This window comes from Tachyglossus aculeatus, chromosome Y4 (assembly GCF_015852505.1).
Source record: "Tachyglossus aculeatus isolate mTacAcu1 chromosome Y4, mTacAcu1.pri, whole genome shotgun sequence".
NCBI lineage: Eukaryota > Metazoa > Chordata > Mammalia > Monotremata > Tachyglossidae > Tachyglossus > Tachyglossus aculeatus.
Genome location: NC_052096.1, coordinates 3,475,262 through 3,489,127, shown reverse-complemented (window position 1 = coordinate 3,489,127; position 13,866 = coordinate 3,475,262). Strand labels below are relative to the sequence as shown.

Genomic DNA, 13,866 nt, shown 5'->3' with positions numbered 1-13,866 from the left:
ATGTTGCCAACTTGTACTTTCCAAGCGCTTAGTCCAGTGCTCTGCACACAGTAAGCGCTCAATAAATACGATTGAGTGAATGAATGAATGAATGAAAGGACTACTGATTGATCGGCTGATGAACAGACGTCATAAAAGATCAAATGTAGTATCTGTTCTTATCAGTTTAATATCTGTTACGTCCTCTATCCGAGGACAATATATTAAATGGATTTTTGGAACAGGGAGATGGAATAGGGGATTGCTCCGTCCACTCCACCCATCGACCTGGTATTGCAGTACTTCACCTGTATATATGTTTGTACGTATTTATTACTCTATTTATTTATTTATTTTATTTGTACATATTTATTCTATTTCTTTTATTTTGTCAATGTTTTGTTTTGTTCTCTGTCTTCCCCTTCTAGACTGTGAGCCCACTGTTGGGTAGGGACCGTCTCTATATGTTGCCAACTTGTAGTTCCCAAGCGCTTAGTACAGTGCTCTGCACACAGTAAGCGCTCAATAAATATGACTGAATGAATGAATGAATAAAAGCAGCAGAGAAGCAGCGTGGCTCAGTGGAAAGAGCCCAGGATTTGGAGTCAGAAGTCATGGGTTCAAATCCCGGCTCCGCCACTTGTCAGCTGTGTGACTTTGGGCATGGCACTTAAGTTCTCTGGGCCTCAGTTCCCTCATCTGTAAAATGAGGATTAAAACTGTGAGCCCCGTGTGGGACAACCTGATCACCCTGTAACCTCCCCAGCGCTTAGAACTGTGCTTTGCACATAGTAAGCGCTTAATAAATGCCACCATTATTATTATTATTCTCTGGGCCTCAGATCCCTCATCTGTAAAATGAGGATTAAAACTGTGAGCCCCCTGTGGGACAACCTGATCACCTTGCAACCTCCCCAGCGCTTAGAACAGTGCTTTGCACATAGTAAGCGCTTAATAAATGCCACCATTATTATTATTATTGTAATTATTCTCTGGGCCTCAGTTCCCTCATCTGTAAAATGAGGATTAAAACTGTGAGCCCCCTGTGGGACAACCTGATCACCTTGCAACCTCCCCAGTGCTTAGAACAGTGCTTTGCACATAGTAAGCACTTAATAAATGCCACCATTATTACGATTATTCTCTGGGCCTCAGATCCCTCATCTGTAAAATGAGGATTAAAACTGTGAGCCCCCGTGGGACAACCTGATCACCCTGTAACCTCCCCAGTGCTTAGAACTGTGCTTTGCACATAGCAAGCACTTAATAAATGCCACCATTATTATTATTATAATTATTCTCTGGGCCTCAGTTCCCTCATCTGTAAAATGAGGATTAAAACTGTGAGCCCCCTGTGCGACAACCTGATCACCCTGTAACCTCCTCAGCGCTTAGAACTGCGCTTTGCACATAGCAAGCGCTTAATAAATGCCACCATTATTATTATTATTATAATTATTCTCTGGGCCTCAGTTCCCTCATCTGTAAAATGAGGATTAAAACTGTGAGCCTCTGTGGGACAACCTGATCACCCTGTAACCTCCCCAGCGCTTAGAACGGTGCTTTGCACATAGTAAGCACTTAATAAATGCCACCATTATTATGATGATGATTATTCTCTGGGCCTCAGTTCCCTCATCTGTAAAATGAGGATTAAAACCGCGAGCCCCCTGTGGGACAACCTGATCACCCTGTAACCTCCCCAGCGCTTAGAACTGCGCTTTGCACATAGTAAGCGCTTAATAAATACTATCATTATTATTATTATATAAAAAAAGCAGGAGGGTACCCGATCCCCATTTGGCAGAGGAGGAAACGGCGGTCTAGGGAAGTTCAGGGACCCACCCAAGGTCACACAGAAGGCACGCGGTCGGGACTAGTCTACTCCCCTGCCGGGCCGGGGCTCTTCGCGCTAGACGGCACAGCCTCCCTCCCTCTGTCCCCCCGTCTATTACCCCGGGACCCTGCCGGCCCCCTCCGGGGGTCCCCCGCACTCACCCGAATGTACTTGATGACCTGCTTTTCGCGGTCGTACCAGAAGCCGTAGTCGATCCAGAGGCGCAGCAGCTCCAGGGGCGGCTGGGAGCCGAAGGCGTCCTTGGCCGGCATGTTGAGGTCGTCCATAAAGGTGGCCATGCTCTTACCCCCGATGGGCACGTAGATGCCCTTGGTGCGCTTCTCCACACGGCTTTCTATGATGTTCTGCACGTTGTTGGACGTGGTCTGGCGGGCGGCGGGGAGAGGGCCGGGTGTGGATGCCAGCGGGCCGGGGGCGTCGGGCTGGAGGGGACCAACCCCTGCCCCCCGCACTGACCTGGGCTGACATGTTGACGGTGAGCACTGCCCACTGGACCGGCGGCAGGGCCTGCAGGACGCTCTGGGCGATGGACGTCTTGCCGGTGCCCACGGGCCCCACCAGCAGGATGGGCATCTTGCTGGACACCAGAGCGCTGACCAGGTAGTTGTACCTCACCGTGTCCACCGTGGGCACGATGATCTTGTAAAACGGGGCGCTGCGGGGGGAACCCAGGGGAGACCAGTGCTTGACACATGTCTCTATATGCTGCCGACTTGTAGTTCCCAAGCGCTTAGTACAGTGCTCTGCACATAGTAAGCGCTCAATAAATACGATTGATGATGATGATGATAGGTAAGCGCTCAGCCCTTCTGGACCCGAAGCTCGATGTGGGCAGGGCAACGTGGCTACCCGACTTGTTGTCTGGGACACTCCCAAGCGCTTAGTCCAGTGCTCTGCACACGGAAAGTGCTCAGTAAATACCGTCGGTGGATTGGTTGATTAACAAATAGGTGGCTAATAATAATAAGGGGATCCAGGCTCACCCCCCACACCTCCCCCGACTAAACTTTGCCCTTCTGGGGCATCAGGGCTTCTGCCCCAAGTTTTCAAGCCCACCCTGATGCTTCATAGTTACTTTAGGCCCTGGATCCCTTCTGTCCCCGCCCCAGATCAATCAATCGATCAATCAATCAATCGTATTTATTGAGCGCTTACTGTGTGCAGAGCACTGGACTAAGCGCTAGGGAGGTTACTTTAGGCCCTGGATCCCTTCTGTCCCCGTCCCAGATCAATCAATCAATCAATCAATCGTGGGGAAGGGAAGGAGGTAAGATGGGGGGGATGGAGAGAGAACAAAACCAAACATACTAACAAAATAAAATAAATAGAACAGATATGTACAAGTAAAATAAATAAATAAATAGAGTAATAAATATGTACAAACATATATACATATATACAGGTGCTGTGGGGAAGGGAAGGAGGTGCCTCAGTTCTCCATTCCCCTTAGACTATGAGCCCCATAATAATAATAATAATAATGATAATTAATAATTATGGTATTTGTTAAGCACTATGTGCCAAGCACTGGTTTAAGCGCTGGGGTAGATACTAGTTAATCGGGTTGGACGCAGTCCCTGTCCCACATGGGGCTCACAGTCTTAATCGCCATTTTCCAGATGAGGGAACTGAGGCCCAGAGAAGTGAAGTGACTTGCCCAAGGTCACCCTCCCTCCACTTACTTCATTCATTCATTCATTCAATCGTATTTATTGAGCGCTCACTGTGTGCAGAGCACTGGACTAAGCGCTTGGGAAGTACAGGTTGGCAAGATAACTTACTTGGCCGGGTAACGCCAGCTCTTGGGGAGCTTCTCCTCAAAGTGTACCCAGTTCTTCAGTTTGGGGTCCACAAAGTAGTCGTACACTGAGTCCTGGAGGGAGATGAGTTTATCCGGCACTCCCCCCCCCCCCCCCAAAAAAAATAATAACGATGGCATTTGTTAAGCGCTTACGATGTGTGAAGCACTGTTCTAAGCGCTGGGGGGGATACAAGGTGATCAGGTTGTCCCACGCGGGGCTCACAGTCTTAATCCCCATTTTATAGATGAGGGAACTGAGGCTCAGAGAAGTTAAGTGACTTGACCAAGGTCACACAGCAGACACGTGGCGGAGCCGGGATTCGAACCCATGACCTATGACTCCAAAGCCCGGGCTCTTTCCACTGAGTCACGCTGCTCCACACGGAGCTCGCTGCTTCAAAAACCAGCATCCTCCCACTCTTCCCTGGGGTAGTGTGAGTTGGGAGATGGGGAAGGGAGAGGCGGGATGGGACCCCCGAGTCCCACTACGGGAGCAGGAAGGGGATGGTCGGGGGATTGGGAATCTGTCCTTCTGCCTCGGGCCTGATCAGGGAAAATTGGGTGGGGGGGTAGGGGGACCCCCGACCTTGTTGGGAAAAGACCCCTCCGTCTCCCGGAGGAAGCCGTCCATCTTCTTGCGGCCGTCCTCGTCCACCGAGGCGCACACCGACCAGATCATGCTGAACACAAAGGTCAGCTCCACCATGTTGGTGTAGTGCTCCCCGTCCGCTGGATTCACCTGGGCGGCAAATTGATCCATCATTCATTCATTCAATCGCATTTACTGAGCGCTTACTGTGTGCAGAGCGCTGGACTAAGCGCTTGGGAAGTCCAAGTTGGCATCATAGAGAGACGGTCCCTACCCAACAGCGGGCTCACAGTCTAGAAGGGGGAGACAGACAACAAAACCAAACATATTAACAAAATAAAATAAATAATCAATATGTACAAACATATTGTACTTCCCAAGCGCTTAGTACAGTGCTCTGCACACAGTAAGCGCTCAATAAATATGATTGATTGATTGATTGATATACAGGTGCTGTGGGGAGGGGAAGGAGGTAAGGCGGGGGCGTGGGGAGGACTGGGCCATCAGTCAATCCTCGGTACTTATTGAGTGCTGACAGTGGGCAGAGCACTGGACTAAGCGCTTCGGAGAGCACGATACAATAGTTGGTGGATTGTGGGCAGGGAACATGCCTACAACTCTGTCGTAGTGCACTTTCCCAAGCGCTTAGTCCAGTGCTCTGCACACAGTCAGGGCACAATAAATACTATGATCAATCAATCAATCAATTGTATTTATTGAGCGCTTACTGTGTGCAGAGCACTGTACTAAGCGCTTGGGAAGTACAAGTTGGTAACATATAGGGACGGTCCCTACCCAACAGTGGGCTCACAGTCTAGAAGAATAATGGGCGGGGACTGTGTCTACCAACTCTGTTGTCTACTCTCCCAAGTGCTTAGTGCAGTGTTCTACAGTCAGTGATCAATAAATATCATTGATTGATTGGTTCCCTATTGATCAAAGCCAGGGAGGGTGGGGGGGAGTTCCCCCACCCCCACATAATAATTTTGGTATTTGTTAAGCGCTTACTTTGTGCTAGGCACTGTACTAAGCGCTGGGGTGGATACAAGCAAATCAAACAGGATGCAGTCCCTGGCTGACGTGGGGCTCAGGTTGGACACAGTCCCCGTCCCACGTGGGACTCACTGTCTCAATCCCCATTTCACAGATGAAGTAGCTGAGGGCAGAGAAGTGAAGTGACTTGCCCAGGGTCATACGGCAGACAAGTGAGGGAGCTGGGATTAAAACCCATGACCTTCGCTCTCTCTCTCTCTCTCTCTCTCTCTCTCTCTCTCTCTCTCTCGGTGCTTTATTTGTTTATTTTTAGTACATAGTACATGGTAAGTGAAGCAGCGTGGCTCAGTGGAAAGAGCATGGGCTTTGGAGTCAGAGGTCATGGGTTCGAATCCCGGCCCCACCACATGTCTGCTGTGTAACCTTGGGTAAGGCACTTCACTTCTCTGGGCCTCAGTTTCCTCATCTGTAAAATGAGGATGAAGACTGTGAGCCCTACGCGGGACAACCTGATCACCTTGTATCCCCCCCAGCGCTTAGAACAGTGCCTTGCACATAGCAAGAGCTTAACAAATGCCATCATTATTATTATAGTACTAGTACATATTTATTACTCTCCCCCTTTTAGACTGTGAGCCCACTGTTGGGTGGGGACTGTCTCTATATGTTGCCAACTTGTACCTCCCAAGCGCTTAGTGCAGTGCTCTGCACACAGTAAGCGCTCAATAAATACGATTGATTGATTGATTGATTGATTGATTGCCCGGCCGAGGTCAGGGGAGGGGGGACGAGGGGCGGGAGGGCTTCTGGTGCTCCTACCCCATTCTCGGGCGTGGCCAGAGCGGAGTAGAGTTTGCAGAGGGAGATGATCCCGCTGTATTCGGCAACGGGCACCAACTCCAGGCAGTTCTCCTTCTTGAAGGTCAAGATTCTGTCGATGAACTTGTCGAACATGTGGCGGAGGGTCTCCGCCTCCCCCTGGGGACCCGCAAATTCATGGAGCGTTCCATAGTTTTCCCTTTATTCATCCCCCAGCCCCACGTCACTTATGTCCATGTCGGTCAGCATTTCTATCAGGTGGAAACTCCTCACCCTGGGCTTCCAGGCTGTCCATCACCTCACTCCCTCCTACCTCACCTCCCTTCTGTCCTTCTCCAGGCCAGCCCGCACCCTCCGCTCCTCCGCCGCTAATCTCCTCACCGGGCCTCGTTCTCGCCTGTCCCGCTGTCGATCCCCGGCCCACGTCCTCCCCCTGGCCTGGAATGCCTCCCTCTGCCCATCCACCAAGCTAGCTCTCTTCCTCCCTTCAAGGCCCTACTGAGAGCTCACCTCCTCCAGGAGGCCTTCCCACACTGAGCCCCCTCCTTCCTCCCCTCTCCATCCTCCCCCGCCTTACCTCCTTCCCCTCCCCACAGCACCTGTATAGATGTTTGTACATATTTATTACTCTATTTTACTTGTACATATCTGTTCTATTTATTTTATTTTATTAGTATGTTTGGTTTTGTTCTCTGTCTCCCCCTTATAGACTGTGAGCCCACTGTTGGGTAGGGACTGTCTCTCTATGTTGCCAACTTGTACTTCCCAAGCGCTTAGTACAGTGCTCTGCACACAGTAAGTGCTCAATAAATACAATTGATGATGATGATGATTGATTTTACTTGTACATATCTATTCTACTTACTTTATTTTGTTCAAATGTTTGGTTTTGTTCTCTGTCTCCCCCTTCTAGACTGTGAGCCCACTGTTGGGTAGGGACCGTCTCTCTACGTTGCCAACTTGGACTTCCCAAGCACTTAGTCCAGTGCTCTGCACACAGTCAGCGCTCAATAAATACGATTGATTGATTGACTGATTCTATTACCGTCTGCCTCCCCCTCTGGCCTGTAAGCCCATTGTGGGGGAGGAATGTGTCCACTGCACTCTCTCAGGCGCTCGGTACAGTGCTCTGCACACAGTCAGAGCTTAATAAATATGATTGATTGATTGATTGATTGATTCTATTACCGTCTGCCTCCCCCTCTGGCCTGTAAGCCCGTTGTGGGGGAGGAATGTGTCCACTGCACTCTCTCAGGCACTCAGTACAGTGCTCTGCACACAGTCAGCGCTTAATAAATACGATTGATTGATTGATTGATTGATTCTATTACCGTCTGCCTCCCCCTCTGGCCTGTAAGCCTGTTGTGGGGGAGGAATGTGTCCATTGCACTCTCTCAGGCGCTCGGTACAGTGCTCTGCACACAGTCAGCGCTCAATAAATACGATTGATTGATTCATTGATTGATTCTATTACCGTCTGCCTCCTCCTCTGGCCTGTAAGCCCGTTGTGGGGGAGGAATGTGTCCACTGCACTCTCTCAGGCACTCAGTACAGTGCTCTGCACACAGTCAGCGCTCAATAAATACGATTGATTGATTGATTGATTCTACTACCGTCTGCCTCCCCCTCTGGCCTGTAAGCCCGTTGTGGGGGAGGAATGTGTCCATTGCACTCTCTCAGGCGCTTGGTACAGTGCTCTGCACACAGTCAGCGCTCAATAAATATGATTGATTGATTGATTGATTCTATTACCGTCTGCCTCCCCCTCTGGCCTGTAAGCCCGCTGTGGGGGAGGAATGTGTCCGCTGCACTCTCTCAGGCGCTCGGTACAGTGCTCTGCACACAGTCAGCGCTCAATAAATACAATTGATTGATTGATTGATTCTACTACCGTCTGCCTCCCCCTCTGGCCTGTAAGCCTGTTGTGGGCGAGGAATGTAGGGACTGTCTCTATATGTTGCCAACTTGTACTTCCCAAGCGCTTAGTCCAGTGCTCTGCACACAGTAAGCGCTCAATAAATATGATTGATTGATTGATTGATTGAATGTGTCCATTGCACTCTCTCAGGTGCTCGGTACAGTGCTCTGCACACAGGGAGCGCTCAATAAATACGATCAAATGAATGAATAAATGAATGGGGGTTAGAGATCCCGGGCCCCGGCCCTCCCGGCTGCCCCCTCGCCACCGCCCCCGTCCCCCGTCCCCCACCAGGCTTGGCACCTTGGGCCTCTTCTCAATCCAGGACCGGACGTAGGGTTTCCAGCCGAGGTCGTGGTAGTCGGCGTACACCATCCCGCAGCGTGACACCGTGGCCGGAGACGCCACCGCCAAGTTCTCCACTTCAAACAGCAGGGACACCTGACGGGAGGCCCCAGTCACGCTCGCTCTGACCCCGAACCCAGAACCCGAGACACTTGACAGAGACACCCGACGGGGGCCTCAGTCACACCCCGATCCCAAACCCAGAACCCGGGAGCCTCGCCCCACATTCATTCAGTCATTCAATCATATTTATTGAGCGCTTACTGTGTGCAGAGCACTGGACTAAGCATTTGCGAGCCCACTGTTGGGTAGGGACTGTCTCTATACGTTGCCAACTTGGACTTCCCAAGCGCTTAGTACAGTGCTCTGCACCCAGTAAGCGCTCAATAAATACGATTGATTGATTGATTGGTTACAATACAACAATAAAAACAGACATATTCCCTGCCCACATCGACCTTCGTTCCCCCTCCCTTCTACAGGCCCCTGGGGCTTCCCTGACTCTGCCCCCCTTTCCTTTTCTTCCACTCCCTCCACTCATTCAATTGTATTTATTGAACACTTACTGTGTGCAGAGCACTGTACTAAGCTCTTGGAAACTACAATTCTGCAATAGAGACAATCCCTGCCCACAACGGGCTTACGGTCTAGAAGGCTAGCCCTTTATTCATCCCCCCTCCCAGCCCCATAGCACTTATGTCCATCTCTGTCATTTCTTTATTTCTATTCACGTCTGCCTTCCCTTCTAGACTGTAAGCTCGTCGTGGGCAGGGGACATGTCTGGTTATTGTTCATTCATTCGATCGTATTTATTGAGCGCTTACTGCATGTTTGTACATATTTATTACTCTATTTATTTATTTATTTTACTTGTACCTATCTATTCTATTTATTTTATTTTGTTAATATGGTTGGTTTTGTTCTTTGTCTCCCCCTTTTAGACTGTGAGCCCACTGTTGGGTAGGGACTGTCTCTATATGTTGCCAACTTGGACTTCCCAAGTGCTTAGTACAGTGCTCTGCACCCAGTAAGCGCTCAATAAATACGATTGATTGATTGATTGGTTACAATACAACAATAAAAACAGACATATTCCCTGCCCACAACGACCTTAGTTCCCCCTCCCTCCTACAGGCCCCTGGGGCTTCCCTGACTCTGCCCCCCTTTCCTTTTCTTCCACTCCCTCCACTCATTCAATTGTATTTATTGAACACTTACTGTGTGCAGAGCACTGTACTAAGCTCTTGGAAACTACAATTCTGCAATAGAGACAATCCCTGCCCACAACGGGCTTACGGTCTAGAAGGCTAGCCCTTTATTCATCCCCCCTCCCAGCCCCATAGCACTTATGTCCATCTCTGTCATTTCTTTATTTCTATTCACGTCTGCCTTCCCTTCTAGACTGTAAGCTCGTCGTGGGCAGGGGACATGTCTGGTTATTGTTCATTCATTCGATCATATTTATTGAGCACTTACTGCATGTTTGTACATATTTATTACTCTATTTATTTATTTATTTTACTTGTACATACCTATTCTATTTATTTTATTTTGTTAGTATGTTTGGTTTTGTTCTCTGTCTCCCCCTTTTAGACTGTGAGCCCACTGATGGGTAGGGACTGTCTCTATATGTTGCCAACTTGGACTTCCCAAGCGCTTAGTACAGTGCTCTGCACACAGTAAGCACTCAATAAATACGATTGATTGATTGATTGTGTGCAGAGCACTGTACATTGTTCTGTTGGACTCTCCCCGGCGCTTAGTACTGTGCTCTGCGGGCAACAGGGGCTCAGTAAATAGGATTGATTGACTGATTGAGGCCCGGCATCTTCCTCAGTTGCTTCTCCCCAATCAATAAATCATATTTATTGAGAGCTTACTATGTGCAGAGCATTGTACTAAGCACTTGGAGGAGTCCAAAACAACGGAGTTGGCAGGTACGTTCCCTGCCCGTAACAAGCTTACAGTCTACAGTGGGACAATCCCTCTAGAAACTCCACGCCAAACTCCCAATTTCTGCCCAATCAATCCATCAATCAGCCGCATTTGTTAAGCGCTTTCTGTGTGCAGAGCACTTGGGAGACTACAAGACAACAGGGTTGGATATTCCCTGCCCACAAGGAGCTGACAGTCGAGGGGGGAGAGAGACCTTAGTATGAATAAACAGATAACGGACATGGGCAGAATCAATCAATCAATCGTATTTATTGAGCGCTTACTGTGTGCAGAGTGCAGGGCAGAAGTGCTGTGGGGCTGAGGGAGGAGTGACTAGAGGAAGCATTCGTTCATTCATTCATTCAATCGTATTTATTGAGCGCTTACTGTGTGCAGAGCACTGGACTAGGCGCTTGGGAAGTCCAAGTTGGCAACATATAGAGACGGTCCCTACCCAACAAGTGGGTTCACAGTCTAGAAGGGGGAGACAGAGAACAAAACCAAACATATTAACCAAATAAAATAAATAGAATAAATATGTACAAGTCAAATAAATAAAGAGTGATAAATAACAAATCAATCAGATCAAATCAATCAATAACAAATCAAATAACAAGTGCAAGGGTGACGCAGAAGGGAGGAGAAGAGGAAATGAGGGCCTAGTCAGGGAAGGCCTCTCGGAGGAGATGGGATTTTAATAAGGTTTTCGAGGTGGGGTCTGTCAGAAGGACCTGGGTTCTAATCCCAGCTCCACCACTTGTCTGCTGCCCGGCCATGGGCAAGTGACTTCACGTCCCTGGGCCTCAGTTACCTCGTCTGTAAAATGGGGATGAAGACTGTGAGCCCCATGTGGGACAGGGACTGTGTCCAACCTTATTAGCTTGTATTTACCCCAGCTCTTGTGCAACGCCTGGCACAGAGTAAGCACTTCACAAACACCATAAAAATAGAAAACCCATCAGCCAATCAGTCACCCCTCACCCCCACACCTACTTGGGCATGGAGATGAGCTCATATCTCCCCCAGCACTTCGTACAGTGCCCGGCACATAGTAAGCGCTTAACAAATACCATTAAAAAAAAGGAAAACCTTCAGTCTAAAACCCGAAGGCTCTAAAACCTTCAGAGAAGCAGCGTGGCTCAGTGGAAAGAGCCCGGGCTTTGGAGTCGGAGGTCGTGGGTTCAAATCCCGCCTCTGCCAACTGTCAGCTGTCTGTCTCCCCTTTTTAGACTGTGAGCCCACTGTTGGATAGGGACTGTCTCTATTTGTTGCCAACTTGGACTTCCCAAGTGCTTAGTCCAGTGCTCTGCACACAGTAAGCGCTCAATAAATACGATTGATGATGAGATGATGACTTTGGGCAAGTCACTTCACTTCTCTGCGTCTTGGTGCCCTCATCTGTAAAATGGGGATTAAGACTGTGAGCCCCACGTGGGACAACCTGATCCCCTTGTAACCTCCCCAGAGCTTAGAACAGTGCTTTGCATATCGTAAGCGGTTAATAAATGTCATCGCTATTATTATCATTATTCAGTCAACCAATGGGTCAGCCATTGCCCCAACACCTGTTCAGGCATGGAAATGCGCTCCCCGTTGATCAGCGTCAGCACTTTGTTGTCGTCCATGACAGAGTTCATGCTTTCGATCCAAAGCGTGTCCACAGGGCCGTCAAACAGGATCCACTTTTCGTCGGGCTTCTCGTCTTGGGGGTCGACAGGGGTGGGGCCGGGTTAGGGGTCCTAACCTCCAATTCCGGCTCTGCCCCTGTCCCCCACCTCCCTCTCTCTTTCCCCCCAACCCCTTCCCACCCACCACCATTTCCCTCCTCCCGGGGAATCGGTTGTCCCGGCTCCCCGCCACCCCCTCCTCCGTTCACAGGCCCCGCAGAGATGGGGTCCCGAGCCCCACCCGGGTACCTGAACACGCGGTCCGCATGACATTGGACAGGATCCCGTCTGTCCACTCTCCGCTGCTCAGGTCATATTCGCCATACAGCTCCCCCAGGGACAAGGCCTTTGGGTTCAGGGGATACTCCTAGAAGAGGGAGGGAATGGGGGGATGGAGGACGGTCATGGCTCCAAACCAGGGCCCACCCTGCCCCCAACATCCGTGGGGACCCCAGTCCTCCCTTGGATCCATCATCTGTAAATTGGGGGTGAAGACTGTGAGCCCCCCGTGGGACAACCTGATCATCTTGTTACCTCCCTAGCGCTTAGAACAGTGCTTTGCACATAGTAAGCGCTTAATAAATGCCATTATTATTATCATCATCATCATCATCATCAATCGTATTTATTGAGCGCTTACTGTGTGCAGAGCACTGGACTAAGCGCTTGGGAAGTACAAGTCGGCAACATAGAGAGACAGTCCCTACCCAACAGTGGGCTCACAGTCTAAAAGGGGGAGACAGAGAACAAAACCAAACATACTAACAAAATAAAATAAATAGAATAGATATGTACAAATAAAATAAATAAGTAAATAAATAGAGTAATAAATATGTACAAACATATATACATATATACAGGTGCTGTGGGGAAGGGAAGGGAAGGGGCTCACAGTCTAAAACGGGGAGACAGAGAACAAAACCAAAACCCTCATTCATTCATTCAATCGTATTTATTGAGCGCTTACTGTGTGCAGAGCACTGTACTAAGCGCTTGGGAAGTACAAGTCGGCAACATATAGAGACAGTCCCTACCCAACAGTGGGCTCACAGTCTAAAAGGGGGAGATGGAGAACAAAACCAAACATACTAACAAAATAAAATAAATACAATAGATATGTACAAGTAAAATAAATAAATAAATAGAGTAACAAATATGTACAAACATATATACATATATACAGATGCTGTGGGGAAGGGAAGGAGGTAAGATGGGGGGATGGAGAGGGGGACGAGGGGGAGAGGAAGGAGGGGGCTCAGTCTGGGAAGGCCTCCTGGAGGAGGTGAGCTCTCAGTAGGGCCTTGAAGGGAGGAAGAGAGCTAGCTTGGCGGAGGGGCAGAGGGATTGGGGGCATTCCAGGCCCGGGGGAGGACGTGGGCCGGGGGTCCATGGCGGGACAGGCGAGAACGAGGTACAGTAATAATAATAATAATTATTATTATTATTCATTCATTCAGTCGTAATTACTGAGCACGTACGGTGTGCAGAGCACTGGCCTAAGTGCTTGGGAGAGGACAGTAAAACAATAAACAGACATTCCCTGCCCACAAAGAGCTTCCAGTCTACAGTGGGGGATAGACCGCAATATAAATAAATCGATGACAGATATGGACATAAGGGCTGTGGGGCTGGGAGGGGGGTGTGAACGAAGAGAGCAAATCAGGGTGAGGCAGAAGGGAGAGGAGAAAGGAGGGTTTCATCAGGGAAGGCCTCTTGGATCCAGTTGGCGGCATTTGGTAGGCGCCTACTATATGCCATACACCGTACTAAAGGGCTGTGCCCGTGGATTAGAGAAGCAGCATCATCATCAATCGTATTTATTGAGCGCTTACTATGTGCAGAGCACTGTACTAAGTGCTTGGGAAGTACAAATTGGCAACATATAGAGACAGGCCCTACCCAACAGTGGGCTCACAGTCTAAAAGTCTAAAAGCGTGGCATAGTGGATAGAGCACGGACTCG

At 49.3% G+C, this 13,866-nt stretch overlaps 1 protein-coding gene and 1 non-coding gene across 2 annotated transcripts in view; one reads left to right on the top strand and one right to left on the bottom strand.

Moving 5' to 3' along the window:
• The window catches only part of DNAH2 (dynein axonemal heavy chain 2), a 204,084-nt gene that overhangs the window by 62,251 nt on the left and 127,967 nt on the right, over positions 1 to 13,866 (bottom strand). Inside the window, exons 43-50 of the mRNA XM_038768829.1 lie at positions 12,154 to 12,271; positions 11,803 to 11,939; positions 8,261 to 8,398; positions 6,040 to 6,198; positions 4,225 to 4,377; positions 3,619 to 3,710; positions 2,294 to 2,492; positions 1,978 to 2,202 (exon numbers count right to left, since the gene is read on the bottom strand). Coding sequence (XP_038624757.1) covers positions 1,978 to 2,202; positions 2,294 to 2,492; positions 3,619 to 3,710; positions 4,225 to 4,377; positions 6,040 to 6,198; positions 8,261 to 8,398; positions 11,803 to 11,939; positions 12,154 to 12,271 — 1,221 coding nt within the window. The remainder of the gene's footprint in view (positions 1 to 1,977; positions 2,203 to 2,293; positions 2,493 to 3,618; positions 3,711 to 4,224; positions 4,378 to 6,039; positions 6,199 to 8,260; positions 8,399 to 11,802; positions 11,940 to 12,153; positions 12,272 to 13,866) is intronic.
• Positions 123 to 306, top strand: LOC119947422. The gene has a single exon (XR_005456496.1). It is a non-coding gene; the product is annotated as a U2 spliceosomal RNA (small nuclear RNA).